Below are 15,000 nucleotides of genomic sequence, written 5' to 3'. Positions count from 1 at the left end.
ACACAAAAACCAGGCAAACAAACACACACACACATGACACACACACCTGAAATACCTCACAGGTGTGTATTTTTTTCCCAAACAAGCCAGCATGTGACTTGGGAGGAGGAGGAGGAGGAGGAGGAGGAGGAGGAGGAGGAGGAGGAGGAGGGTAGGCAGGTAGGTATATACTCACATAGATAGGGAAGGAGGAGGAGGAGGAGGAGGAGGAAAAAATGAGACCAAGAAGATTACGTTAGAAGGAAGGGGAAGAGAGGGAGGGGAGAGGAAGGGAGAGGGGAGAGAGGTACATAAGGGGAGGCTAGATTTGTGAGAAGAGAAGTGGAAAAATAATGGTTGTTATTGAAGAAAGGACAAAGTAAGGGAGAAAAGAAAAGGAAGAGGAGGAGGAAGATAGAAAGGTAAGCAAAGGAGAAAGAAAAAAATAGGGTGGAGGGATGACAAAGGAGAAAAAGATAAGGAAAAGACGAGAAAAGGGAAAGGAGAAAATGATTGGGAAGAAAACGAAGAGGAGGAGGAGGAGGAGGAGGAAGGAACGAGAAAAAAAAGGGAAAAAAAGATTGTGGAGGGATGAAAAAATGAGAAAAATAAACGAAAAAAAATGAGAAAGGAGAAGGGAAACTATAACAACAAGGATGTAGAAAAGAGGTGAAGGATAGGAAGAGAAAAAAAATCAAGGAAAAGAGGAAAAAAGCGAAAGAAGGTGGTAATAACAATAATGTAGAAGAAAACAAAAAAAAAAAAAAAACAGTGATAGAAATGACGATGATGACTCAGATATAAATAATGGTGAGGAGAGAGGGAAGAAGAGAAGGACAAAGAGGAGGATGACAAGACACGTGACAGGAGGGAAAGACGGACAGATGTAAACTAAGAAAGGATCCAAAGAAAAACGAGAAGGAATTGAAACGTGGCGGTAACAAAAGAAGGGGATTAGAGAGAAGGAAAAAAAAAAAAAAAAAAGCTGGAGATGAACACAAAGGAGGAAAAAGAAGAGAAGGGACGTGAAGGGAAAGGTGACAGCAGATGGAATTAGAGATGTAAACAAGAATGTAGGGAAAAAAGATAAAACGTTGAAAATATCGAGAAAAAAAGGATTATAGACAAAATAAAACTGGAGACGAAAGCGAAGGAAAAAGAAAGAAAGAAAGAAGGAAAGAGCAAAGATGAAAGAAGATGGGATTAGAGAAGAAATGTAAACTAGGACTTGAAGAAAAGATAGAACACGGAAAAATATGAAGATAAAGGAAGAGATGAGAGAAATTATATGACTTGGAGAAAAATATAAAGAAAAAGAGAAGGAAAGTAAAGAAAAACATAACAGGAGACGAAAGTAAAGTAAAATATGAGGAAAAAAAACAAGTATGAAAGTCACAAATGAGAAAAAAAAAGAATGAAAACAAAAATATAGAAATAAACCAAACTAAAAGCAACAAAAGACTGGAAATAGAGAATGCAAAGAAAGGAAAGGAAAATAAAGGAAACAGGAGATAGAATAGGGAAATGAAGGGAAATGCGAAAGCAAGAAAAGAAGAGATTAGAAAAGAATGCAAAGACAAAAAAAAAGAGAAGGAAAATAAAGATACAGATGACAGAAGGTGGAATTAGAGAAGGTATATAAACAAAAATATGAAAAAAAAAAGAAAGGCAGGGAAGGAAGATGGGAAGGAAACAAATAAAGAATGGAAAGATAAAAAGAAAAAGGAGGAGGAAAGTAAAGATGAAAAGTAACAAGGTGAAATTAGAAAACAAACTTGAACTAAAAACAAATGAAGAAAAAGAAAATGCAGGCAAATATGAAGGTAACAGGAAAAAAATGCAAAAAAAAAAAGGAAAAGAAAAGATAAAAATGACAAAAGGTAGAATTAGACAACAAATGTAAACTAGAACGTGAAGGAAAAAGAGAGAGAGAGAGAGAGAGAGAGAGAGAGAGAGAGAGAGAGAGAGAGAGAGAGAGAGAGAGAGAGAGAGAGAGAGAGTAAACAAAAATAACAGGAGACAGAATTAGCCAACAAATATAAAACCAAAATATGAAGAAAAAAATAGAGAGAGGAAGTGAGGAAAAGGAATAAAGGTGAAGCCGGCACGTGATTGGATTTTGGGACAGGTGTGCGTAAGGTAACACCAACCAACAGCAGGCAGTGTGTCTTACCTGTCTGAAGTTTTGGGTGCAAGACAGGAACAAGATGTAACAGTTGAAGCAGATCCCCAAGAGGGTGGCTGTGAGGAGCAGGGCTGCCACCACGGGCATGACACACACTACCCACTCTTGCTCTCTCCTCTTCTCTTCCTCTTGTGTCCTCTTGGGGCTTGTTTCCCTCCCTTACCCTCGCTGTCTCTTCCTTCCTCACTCGATCACTACTATTTCTCCGCCTCTCGATTTCTGCTTGTGTTTAGTTTGTGTCTGTCTTCTCTCTCTCTCTCTCTCTCTCTCTCTCTCTCTCTCTCTCTCTCTCTCTCTCTCTCTCTCTCTCTCTCTCTCTCTCTCTCTCTCTCTCTCTCTCTCTCTCTCTTCTAGTTAGTTTTTGTGTTTTGTTTTGTTTTTTTCTTATTCTCTTTTTGTGTTTCTCGTTCTTTCTTTTTTTTGTGCCGTATCGCTTCGTCTACCTCATTCTCTTTACTTTATTTTGTTGTTTTCTTTATTTGATTTATTAATTGGCTTTTCTTGTTTGTCGTGTTATCCTTTCATCTCTTTTTTTTTCTTCACGGTTTTAAAAATTTTCCTCACTTTTACATTTTCTTTCCCTCTCTAAATTTGTCCTTCAGTTCTTTTCTCTTTCGTCCTTTTTTTCACTTTTATTCTCTTTTCATTTACTTGTGCTTCATACAGATTGTCTTTTCTCTATTTTTTTTCTCAAATTTCTTGATTTGACTTTCAATCTTTACGTGTTCGTCTCTCAGTTTCATTTCTTTCCCTTCACTCAAGTTTATTTATATTTTGACTCTCGCTTCATTGACATTTTCCTTCCATTTTTTTTTTCAACAGTGATATTTAATTTTCACATCTGTATCATATTCCAGCTCCTACACTCTTATTTCCCACATTTTCCCATCTGTTTAAATATTTCCAAATCTCTGCCTCATTTCAGTGATGTATATACCCGACACAGTCTCCTTTATCATTGTCTCTCACCTTCTTCGTATACAGAAAACGTGCGGTAAAGAGATTTCGTAAAGACCAGCTTAGGAATACGAGAGAAGGAGAAACGGGAGGCCTAAATCTCTATAGGCCTCGGTGCACAGAGAAATCGCCTTTGCAATGGAATGGAAAGTCAGAGGTTACAAAAGGAGGGGGAAAAGGAAATGGGGGAAAACGAGTTCTCCTTTTTCCTGGGTTTTGTGAAGGGGGAGAGGAATGGGGAGCTGGTTTACTCTGGCTTATGTCTGTAAGGAGATTTGTTGCAGCCTCAGATTTTAATGACCTGGTTTGTTTGTGTTGGTTTCCTTGGCAGCGTTTTGGTGTGAACTGTGGAGGTGTACCGTATGGGAGCAGGAGGGTGTAGGGGCGTGTATGGGTGTACATGTGTGGGTGTATGTTGTGTGTACGTGTGTATATGTTGAGTGTGTTTGAAGCATTTACGTAAAGTTTGTGTATACCTAATAATGTATGGAAGGTGGAAGGTGTAGAAATATGAGTGTATTTAGGTGTATGTTGTATGTATCTGTGTATGAATGTGTATGAGTGTATTTGAGCTGTTTACGTAAGTTGTATGTGTATTTGAAGATGTGTATGTTTGAGTTCACTAGGGTACATGAACCGTAAAGAATGTGTGTGTGTGTGTGTCTGTGTGTGTGTGTGTGTGTGTGTGTGTGTGTGTGTGTGTGTGTGTGTGTGTGTGTGTGTGTGTGTAAGGCCTTGAAGAGAATGTGCTTTTCCTGTTGTTTGTTTGTTGATTCCTTTTCCTTCGTTCGTTTGTTTTTCTTTCTCTCCTTCTCTTTCCTTCAATTTATCTTTCGCTTTCTCTTTCTCACTTCCTCTGTGTTTTCATTGTCCATTGTTTTCTCTCCTCCTCTCTCTTCTCTCTCTTCTCTCTCTTTTCTCTCCTTTCCTCCTTAGTGTGTTCTCTCTCCTCCATTATCTCCTCATTTAGTGTTTCCTTCTTGTGTTTCTCCGTCATTCCAAAACCTGGAAAGAGAGAAATAATAATGATAATAATAATAATAATAATAATAATAATAATAATAATAATAATAATAATAATAATAATAGGAAAAAATGTGCCGCTCAGTTTATAAATACGAACACACACACACACACACACACACACACACACACACACAGAGAGAGAGAGAGAGAGAGAGAGAGAGAGAGAGAGAGAGAGAGAGAGAGAGAGAGAGAGAGAGAGAGAGAGACGTACCTTCGAAAATCTACCCAGTATTATAATAACAAAGTGGAAAAAAAGGAGGGAAAAAAAGGAAAAAAAATCACAAAAGTTTCCTGCCAAAAAGGTCAGTCAATTTGATGGTCTGTCAGTCACTCCTGTTGACGCGGAAGTCTCTCTCTCTCTCTCTCTCTCTCTCTCTCTCTCTCTCTCTCTCTCTCTCTCTCTCTCTCTCTCTCTCTCTCTCTCTCTCTCTCTCTCTCTCTCTCTCTCTCATATCCTTTATCTACCTCATCCCTTCCTCTTTCCACTCTCTTCCTGTCTTTTTCCTCTTCCCTCTCCTTTCCTTCCTGTTCCCTCGTTCTTCTTATCTTTCTTAAACTTTTTCTCTTTTCCTTCTTTTCCTTTCTTTTTTACCTTTCCTTCGTTTCCTTTTGTGTTATTCCTTATTTTCCTTTTCTTTACCCTTTCCTATCATTTATCTCTCTTATCCCATCCTCTTTCCCTTATTTACTTCTTTTTTTCCCTCTTCTCTTTCTCTTCTCTTCCATTTCCTCTCCCTCTCTCATATCTATCGGTTTTATCCCTTCCTCTTTCCTCTATCATCCTCTCTTTTTCCTCTACTGTTTCCTCTCCTTCCTGTTCCCTTTATTCTTCTTCCCTCTCCCTCTCCCTCTCCTTCCCGCTCTGTCATATCCATTGTGCTTCCTTCATCTTTTCCTCACATTCAGTATATTTCATTTCAGAGTACGAGTATATATACGTACATGTGTTGGTGGTCATTTGTCTCCAGGGAAAAAAACAGTGACATTGTGTAGACGGAGGGAATGTTATCAGGCATCTCTCTCTCTCTCTCTCTCTCTCTCTCTCTCTCTCTCTCTCTCTCTCTCTCTCTCTCTCTCTCTCTCTCTCTCTCTCTCTCTCTCTCTGCGTGAATTGTCTTTAAATATTCAACATTCGCAGTAGCACACACACACACACACACACACACACACACACACACACACACACACACACACACACACACACACACACACACACACACACATGGAATTACCCGCCATCAGTATCCTGCCAGTAATCCAAACACTATAGAAATGACCCATAAATGTTTGACGTTCGATAAAGGAAAGGAAAAGAAAGAAAAGAAAGAAAGAGAGGGAAAAGTGTTAATCCTTGTACAAACACGTGATCCATTGATTTTTTTCCTTTCTTTTTTTTTTTTTTTGTCGTGTTTTTGTTACATATTTAAACTGTCACGTGTGTGTGTGTGTGTGTGTGTGTGTGTGTGTGTGTGTGTGTGTGTGTGTGTGTGTGTGTGTGTGTGTGTGTGTGTGTCCAATTATTTTATGCATTTTTAAAGAGTTAAATACCAAGCCCTTAGCGAAGCCTTGTTTTATTTGCTTGTGTGTGTGTTTGTCTGTTTGTCTGTCTGTCCGTCTGTCTGTGCGTTTGGATGTCCGAGTTTTCTTGAAGTCTTTCTCTTCTTTGTCTTTCTGCGTACTTCTTTCTCTCTGTGTCTGTGTGTCTGTCTGTGTGTCTGTCTGTGTGTCTGTCTGTATATCTATCTGTCTATCGTTCTTTAATCCTTGTGTGTGTGTATGTGTGTGTGTTTGTGTGTGTGAGAGTGAGTGAGGTTTGTTCGTCTCTCTCTCTCTCTCTCTCTCTCTCTCTCTCTCTCTCTCTCTCTCTCTCTCTCTCTCTCTCTCTCTCTCTCTCTCTCTCTCTCTCTCTCTCTCTTCCATGTATATAAAACAGGCAATTTACGTTTTAATGAATAAGGGAAGTGAATTACTGTGTTTCTCTCTCTCTCTCTCTCTCTCTCTCTCTCTCTCTCTCTCTCTCTCTCTCTCTCTCTCTCTCTCTCTCTCTCTCTCTCTCTCTCTCTCTCTCTGTGTGTGTCTCTCATCTTTATCAAATACAAATCTCTCTTTCACGCAGATAACTTTAATACAAAAATACTTCAGTTGGTCATGGCTATTAATTCATTTCTTCGTTTTCTTTCATTTTTCTCTCTCGGATTTAATTTGCAGGTGTTTGTCGAGATTATTTCCGTTTCCAATACAACGATATAAGTTTTTTTGTTTTTTTTTTTGCAATGGTTTTTATTTTCAGCCTGTCGGTGTATTTGTTTTAGCAGTTTATCTCATTTATTCCTTTTATTCATATCTCGTTTGCTTATTCCCTTTTATTTATTTTCCCTTATTTAATTCCTTTATTCTTTGACCTTTATTTGTTTTCCCTTTATTTTTCCACTTTATTTATTGACTTTATTTGTTTTCCTTGTGTATTTTCTTTCATTCATTCCATTTATTTATTCCTTTTTATTTATTCTCCTTGTTCATTCACCATTTAGTTATCCTCTTTATTCTTTCCCTTCATCTCCTTTGTCTATTCCCTTTATTCCTTCCCTTTATTCCCTGTATTTATTTCCCTTATTCCCTTTATTTATTCGCCATTCTTCCAGTTTCATACATACGTCCATGCTTTATGAAAATAATACATTAGTTTGGTTCACGAGCTTAAGTTTGTATGGTAATTCTGTTTATGTCACCTTACACTCCATTATAAGCCATTGTTTTAGTGTGTGTGTGTGTGTGTGTGTATGTGTATTTAACCCTATATTGTTAAGTATTACAGTAATTAAAGACGGGATAAGGAAAGAAGAGAAGTAAGAAAAAAAGTAAGAAGAAACAAGAAACAAAGAACATTCCGGTGTCTGTGTGTGTGTGTGTGTGTGTGTGTGTGTGTGTGTGTGTGTGTGTGTGTGTGTGTGTGTGTAACAGATGTCAGTTTAAGTGGATAAACAAGAGGGTAATATTTAGGACAGGTGAATGAGCCGTAATAGGTAACAGAAAGCCAGGTGGGTAGGCCAGGTGAGCTAGACAGGTGTGTGGATAAGCCAGCTTGATGGGCCACTTAAGTAAATAATTACATAAGACAAGTAAATAAGGTAGGCCATTGAATTTAGTTACGTAATATAAGTAACTGAAACCTGAAGAATAAGAAAGGTAAGCCAGATCAACAGATTAATTAGGTTTGGTTGGGTTAGGTCAGGTTTTGGTTAAGTTAGGATACGTTAGGTTAGGTTAAGCTGAGTTAGGTCAGGTTAGGTTAAGTTAGGTTAGGTTAGGTCTGTTCAATTAGCATTATTATTTACTACACACACACACACACACACACACACACACACACACACACACACACACACACACACACACACACACACACACACACACACACACACACACACACACACACACACACACACTTCTTTATTCTATTCTGTAGCTATAAACTATAAGAAGACACGTGGAGAAAGATAACAATGAGGAGGAGGAGAAGGAAGAGGAGGAGGAGGAGGAGCAGAAGGAAGATGAAGAAAGTATGAGGTAATAAAGAAAGTAAGGAAGCGTAAAGAGAGAAGAAAAAACGAGAAGAGAGAAAAATAGAAAAACATAGAAGTAAAAATAAAGTAGGAGGAGGAAGAGGAGGAGGAGGAGGAGGAGGAGGAGGAGGAGGAGGAGGAGGAGGAGGAGGAGGAGGAGGAGGAGGAGGAATACAAAGGAATACAAAGAAAAGCCAAACAACAACAGATCTTTTGGTCTTTGCAAGGCTGTTTGGTAACTACTTCTAACTAGCTACAGGGAAGAGAGACAGGACAGCATAGCAGAAGGCTCCTCCCCACCCACCACTCCCTCCAGCTTTGCGCTGGCATGGAAATAGTTGGGAAAAGTACCATGCAGTATGGAAAAACTGACATGGAATTTTCATAGGAAAGGATGAAAGGAAGTTGTACTATTCACCCTAAGGTGAACTCTATACGCCTATTTGAAAATTAACACAATTTATAATAATACTGGTGTCTGTAAAGTAAAAGAGTTTATTAGTGAATTTAGTAATTATTCGGACAAGAAGAGAGCTTGTTGGGGATTTGCTTTTAAATATTTGTCTATTTTATTTTTGAATGATTCAATAGAATTACTGTTTACGGTTTCTGCAGGAAGTTTATTCCATATATTTACTATACGATTAAAGAAAAAAAAGTTTGGCCTCGAGGGATTTAAAACGTTTGGGTACAATCTTGAATCCATTATTTCTTTTTAGGTTAGAATGATCAATGGTAAAATATTTATTTCCATCAGTGTTACTATATCCTTTAAAATTTTTTAACTCTTCAATTAGGTCTCCTCTTATCCTGCGCTTTGTTAATCTAAATAGGTTTAGTTCTTCCAGTTGTTCTTCATACGGCTTACTGCGTAATCTTGGAATCATCTTAGTGACTCTGCGCTGTATCTTTTCTAGTTTTAAATGTCTTTTGTAATACAGTGACCAGAACTGCACACAGTATTCTAGAAGAGGAGGAGGAGGAGGAGGAGAAGGAGGAGGAGGAAAAACTGAGAATAGGTAGAATAAAGAGATGGGGGAAGAATAGAACGGCAGAGGAAAAAGTGGAGATAATAAGGAAAAACAGGTAAAAATACCTGTTTCTATTTGTAAATAAATCAGAGAGAGAGAGAGAGAGAGAGAGAGAGAGAGAGAGAGAGAGAGAGAGAGAGAGAGAGAGAGAGGAAATCAGTGTAACAAAAAAGTAAATAGACACGAATAAGAAAGAAAAGGAAGGAAAGATGAAACAACAAACAGATAATGGAAAGGAAAGAAAAAGAAAAACAACGGAAAGAACCTGAAAAAACGAAGAGAGAGAGAGAGAGAGAGAGAGAGAGAGAGAGAGAGAGAGAGAGAGAGAGAGAGAGAGAGATCTGCGATACCCTGAACCTCATTAATTCCCAAACGAGTCACGCGCCACACCAAGCATATCAACAAAAGTCACAGGGAGACTCGCCTTGGCAAACACCACCGCCCTTCCTCCCTAATATTTACCCGCGATAGGCAGTGGACAGGGAACAGGGGAGCTCCGGCCGGGGTCTCCAAACACTGGATTATATAGGGGAGGTCAGCGCCATCTATTGTTGAAATGTGAAGGTGGTGTGACGTGTGTGTTAGAAATTACTGTATTTTTTATTAATAGTGTTAACAGGATGTGTATTAAGTATTGTATTTGTGTGTGAAATTATTCTCTCTCTCTCTCTCTCTCTCTCTCTCTCTCTCTCTCTCTCTCTCTCTCTCTCTCTCTCTCTCTCTCTCTCTCTCTGGTGCTTCAGTAATTAAATTAAACGTTGATTTTTTTTGTGTGTATATGTGTGTGTGTGTGTGTGTGTGTGTGTGTGTGTGTGTGTGTGTGTGTGTGTGTGTGTGTGTGTGTGTATTACACAAAATCGTTTATTTCTGTGTAACGAGAAGTTTTTCGTGGAAACTGAACCCCGCAAATTATTTCTTTTTTTTTTTAGGCCTGCGGGAAGATTCTCTCTCTCTCTCTCTCTCTCTCTCTCTCTCTCTCTCTCTCTCTCTCTCTCTCTCTCTCTCTCTCTCTCGGCCACATCTACCTGTCTACACGTCTGTCATTGAGTTATTTTTGTTCTCTTTCTCTCAAACTGTTATAATTGGACTGTCCATCCTGTATACTCTCTCTCTCTCTCTCTCTCTCTCTCTCTCTCTCTCTCTCTCTCTCTCTCTCTCTCTCTCTCTCTCTCTCTCTCTCTCTCTCTCTCTCTCTTTGGTCTGAGGAAGGAAAATTGTTCAGTGCAACCTGTGGAAAATGGAAGAGAGAGAGAGAGAGAGAGAGAGAGAGAGAGAGAGAGAGAGAGAGAGACTGGCTGTCACTGGCGCACTCAAGTGGAAGTCGTCATAACGGATAAAGAAAGTAAGCTAGGGAAGGTATAGATTCTCTCTCTCTCTCCCCTCTCTCTCTCTCTCTCTCTCTCTCTCTCTCTCTCTCTCTCTCTCTCTCTCTCTTGAAATACATTTGTATCCGTGATGAAATGCTATAAACAGTCAAACAATCAGAGAGAGAGAGAGAGAGAGAGAGAGAGAGAGAGAGAGAGAGAGAGAGAGAGAGAGAGAGAGAGAACAGGGAGAAATGAATGGCACAGAGCAAACTTCTCCTCCTCCTCCTCCTCCTCCTCCTCCTCCTCCTCCTCCTCCTCCTCCTCCTCCTCCTCCTCCTCCTCTTCCTCCTCTCTCTTGTCAATATATCTTAACAAACATCAGGTTAATAGACAGGAGGGAGATTATGGGAGAGGAGGGAGAGGAGGGAGGGAGGGAGAGTCAACATGGAGGAGAGGGACACTTGAGGTGGGAGAGAGAGAGAGAGAGAGAGAGAGAGAGAGAGAGAGAGAGAGAGAGAGAGAGAGAGAGAGAGAGAGAGAGAGAGAGAGAGAGAGATTAGTTTAATATGCCCATGTTTGAAATTTATGGGTTACCTTGTGTACGTAAATTAAACACGTACACACACACACACACACACACACACACACACACACACACACACACACACACACACACACACACACACACACACACACACACACACACACACACACACACACACACACACACACACACACACACACACACACATACTAAACTCTAACATCAAGTAAAAAATAACGTACATGCTGTGTGCGTATATAAAACAGACACCAACAAGTTTACGTACACAAGTCCTTAGCATTGGTAAGGCAGGGCTAAATATACGTACATGTCTTGAAAAAAACGTACATAAAGTTAATGAGAGTCTACATATCTGGGTCAAAAAACGCACATAGTTTCACACACACACACACACACACACACACACACACACACACACACACACACACACACACACACACACACACACACACACACACACACACACACACACACACACACACACACACACACACACACGTACATGAAATACCTACACAGCCTAAAGGTGAATATGTAAATAAAAAGAAACGTACATGTTATATTTGACTTTCATGACCTTCCTTGCCTCCTCCTCCTCCTCCTCCTCCTCCTCCTCCTCCTCCTCCTCCTCCTCCTGTCGTTTCTCTTGGGATTTTATTCAGATTTATTTTTTCTCCTTATCCCTCTTCCTCTATCTACTTCATTCCTCCTCCTCCTCCTCCTCCTCCTCCTCCTAGTAACATTGATGCACATAATTATTTTACCATTGATCATTCTAACCTAACAAGAAATAATGGATTCAAGATTATACCCAAACGTTTTAAATCCCACGAGGCCAAACATTTCTTCTTTAATCGTATAGTAAATATATGGAATAAACTTCCTGCCGAAATTGTAAACAGCAGTACTATTGAATCATTCAAAAATAAAATAGACAAATATTTAAAAGCAAATCCCCAACAAGCTCTCTTCTTGTCCGAATAATTACTAAATTCACTATTTAAACTCTTATTCAACAGTTTTAATATAACTTGTATTAACTTTCAGATAGGCGTATAGAGTTCACCGTAGGGTGAATAGTAGAACTTCCTTTCATCCTTTCCTATGAAAATTTCCATGTCAGTTTTTCCATACTGCATGGTACTTTTCCCAACTATTTCCATGCCAGCGCAAGCTGGAGGGAGTGGTGGGTGGGGAGGAGCCTTCTGCTATGCTGTCCTGTCTCTCTTCACTGTAGCTAGTTAGAAGTAGTTACCAAACAGCCTTGCAAGGACCAAAAGGTTTGTTGCTGTTTGGCTTTCCTTTGTATTCCTTTGTATTCCTTTGTATTCCTCCTCCTCCTCACATCGCTGCACTTTCCTTCCCTTTTCTGTCTCTTTTTCTCTTTCCCCCTGTTCCATCCTTCCTTCTTTTCCTCTTCCTCTTCTTTGCTCACACATCTATTCTTCCTCTTCCGTTTTTCTCTCTCCCTCCCTCCTCTCCTACTCTCTACTCTTACTTTTCTTTTCCTCTTCCTTTTATCTCCTTTCCTTTGGTCCTACGCGTTCTCCTCTTCCTCTTTTCTGCCTCACAGCAATCTGAAATTCCTCTTCCTTCTCCTCGTCCTCCTCCTCCTCCTCCTCCTCCTCCTCCTCCTCCTCCTGGTTTTCTTTGGATTTACTTTTGACTTGAATATTTTTACTTTTTTTCATTTTACTCGTAAGTAGATTTCTTTTTTTTTTATTTTTCCATTTCCTCTTTTCTTGTTTCTTCTCTTTTTCTTTCTTGTCATATTTTCATTGTTTTTTTTTTTTTTACTGATGATTGACGATTATTATGTAATGTTTTGTTGGTCTCTCTCTCTCTCTCTCTCTCTCTCTCTCTCTCTCTCTCTCTCTCTCTCTCTCTCTCTCTCTCTCTCTCTCTCTCTCTCTCTCTCTCTCTCTCTCTCTCTCCACTCAATATGACCATTTTGCTTCTCCTCCTCCTCCTCCTCTTCCTCCTCCTCCTCCTCCTCCTCCCTCAGCCAGGTTCGGGTGGAGGGATGGGTTGGTGGGGAGGAGCCTTCTGCTGTACTATCCTGTATCTCACTAACAGCGTAATTATCCAAACAGCTTGGTAAGGACCTCAGTGTCTGCTGCTGTTTGGATTTCCTTTGTATTCTTTGTATTGCTCCTCCTGTTCGTTCTCCTCCTGCTGCTCCTCCCCGTGATAGGTTAGAGGTTTTGATGCCATCGCTGAGGGCCTCGCCTGGAAGATAACTGGTGTTGCTGACCGTACTAACCTAACGAGGAAAGTAACAATCGCTGACTGCTTAGCCACTTGGTCAGACGAGTGGCAGGTAAGATTCTGTGTTGATAATGTAAAGTGTTGCACCTAGCGAGTAACAATGATCGTGTTAATTACTCAGTGAACGGCTCAGAGCTTCTCAGAATCAACGAAGAGAAAGACTCAAGAGTAACGGTTGCCTCAGACCTCAAGCCAAGTAAACATTGCTCAGTTGTTAAGACCGTGAATAAACTGGTTGGGTTTACTGGGAGGACCTTTGAACTCAAGTCGGAAAGAGTAATTCTCACTTTGTTAAATATACTTGTCTGACCTCACCTTGAATACTCCCTTCAGGTCTGGTCACCTTATCACAGGAAAGACAGACAAGCTGGAGAGAGTACAAGGAAAAGTTACCAAGATGATTCCAAGACTGCGTAACAAACCTTACGAGGAACATTTGAGGAAGCTTCACTTGTTCAGCTTAGAGAAACGTTAGGATGAGAGGAGCTTTAATGGAGCTTTTCAAAATGTTTCGCGGCTTTGATAAGTTCATATTAAAAACTGGAAAACTATGTTATGATTGAGCTAATACCACTCGTAGGCTATAACATCACAGGTAAGCGATTCAGGTATGACTAGATAAACACTTTCTTTAATAGAATCGTGAACATTTGAAACCCCTCCCGGCACAAGAAGCAAACAGCGACACACAGCAGAAACATTTAAGCAGAGGTCAGACAAGCACCTCACATCAGCCCCACTCAACTATCGTACCTCCCTCCTGCGTATTTATTTTATTCTATTTTATTATAAGTCTTTTTATTATTATTATTCGTTATTCATTTATTTATTATTATTTTTAGTGAGTAATACAGTATCAGAGTAACGTGCTTCTGTTTCAGCCTCTCGTATACCATTCTGTGACTGCACGCTGCCCTGTCTCGTAGCGTGGCCTTGTACCCCTTACTCATGCGATCTGCAGTGGTGGTAGTCACACTAGTCACACACAGCCACGTTACGTCCTGTTATTGTCTGTTCCTTCCTTTGTATTGCTTTGTGTTCCTCCTCTTACTCTTTCCTCAAATTGTCTATATTTTTTGTAGTCTTCCCTCCTCCTCCTCCTCCTCCTCCTCCTCCTCCTCCTCCTCCTCCTCCTCCTCCTCCTCCTCCTCCTCCTCCTGCAAGAATGAAAGAGAGATGAAAAGAACTATGAGGGTTTCCTTAGGGCACAATCTCTCTCTCTCTCTCTCTCTCTCTCTCTCTCTCTCTCTCTCTCTCTCTCTCTCTCTCTCTCTCTCTCTCTCTCTCTCTCTCACATCGGTATCTCCCTCCACTTACCTCTTCCTCTTCTTTCCTCCTCCTCCTCCTCCTCCTCCTCCTCCTCCTCCTCCTCCTCCTCCTCCTCCTCCTCCTCCTCCTCCTCCTCCTCCTCCTCCTCCTCCTCTTCCTCCTTCTCCTCCTCCTCCTCCTCCTCTCTTTCCTCGTCACGTTTCCCTTTTCCCTTTTATCTTGTATTGCCTCTTATCTTTATTTTCCTTCCTTCCTTCCATTCTTCCTCCTTCCTCTTATCTTCATTCTTCTTCCTCCTCTTTCTGTTACCTTATTATTCTCTCTCTCTCTCTCTCTCTCTCTCTCTCTCTCTCTCTCTCTCTCTCTCTCTCTCTCTCTCTCTCTCTCTCTCTCTCTCTCTCTCTCTCTCTCTCTCTCTCTCTCTCTCTCCCTCCCTCCCTCCCTCCCTCCCTCCCTCCCTCCCTCCCTTCATTGATGCTTCTTGATCCCTTAATCCACCTTCTGTCTAGTGACCTCATCTCTTATCTCCCTTTGCCTCTCCCTCTCTCCCTCTCCCTTCCTCTCTCCCTCTCCCTTCCTCCCTCCCTCCCTCCCCGGTCCCCTCTTCTCCCCTCCACTTACTCCCGCGGCTTTTCAACTCTAAAGTTTCTCTCTCTCTCTCTCTCTCTCTCTCTCTCTCTCTCTCTCTCTCTCTCTCTCTCTCTCTCTCTGTGTGTGTGTGTGTGTGTGTGTGTGTGTGTGTGTGTGTGTGTGTGTGTGTGTGTGTGTGTGCCTGTCTCTGTCTGTCTGTCTGTCTGTCTGTCTGTCTGTCTGTCTGTCTGTCTGTCTGTCTGTCTGTCTCTCTCTCTCT

General features: G+C 40.7%; 1 protein-coding gene across 1 annotated transcript in view; it reads right to left on the bottom strand.

Annotated features, from left to right (window-relative positions):
* The window catches only part of LOC135092186 (rhodopsin, GQ-coupled-like), a 95,564-nt gene that overhangs the window by 52,342 nt on the left and 28,222 nt on the right, over nt 1-15,000 (bottom strand). Inside the window, exon 2 of the mRNA XM_063990481.1 lies at nt 2,153-4,126. Coding sequence (XP_063846551.1) covers nt 2,153-2,251 — 99 coding nt within the window. The 5' untranslated portion in view covers nt 2,252-4,126. The remainder of the gene's footprint in view (nt 1-2,152; nt 4,127-15,000) is intronic.

This window comes from Scylla paramamosain, chromosome 39 (assembly GCF_035594125.1).
Source record: "Scylla paramamosain isolate STU-SP2022 chromosome 39, ASM3559412v1, whole genome shotgun sequence".
In the NCBI taxonomy this organism is placed as follows: Eukaryota; Metazoa; Arthropoda; class Malacostraca; order Decapoda; family Portunidae; genus Scylla; species Scylla paramamosain.
Note: the sequence above shows the minus strand (reverse complement) of the source record. Positions and strands in the feature narration are given on the sequence as shown.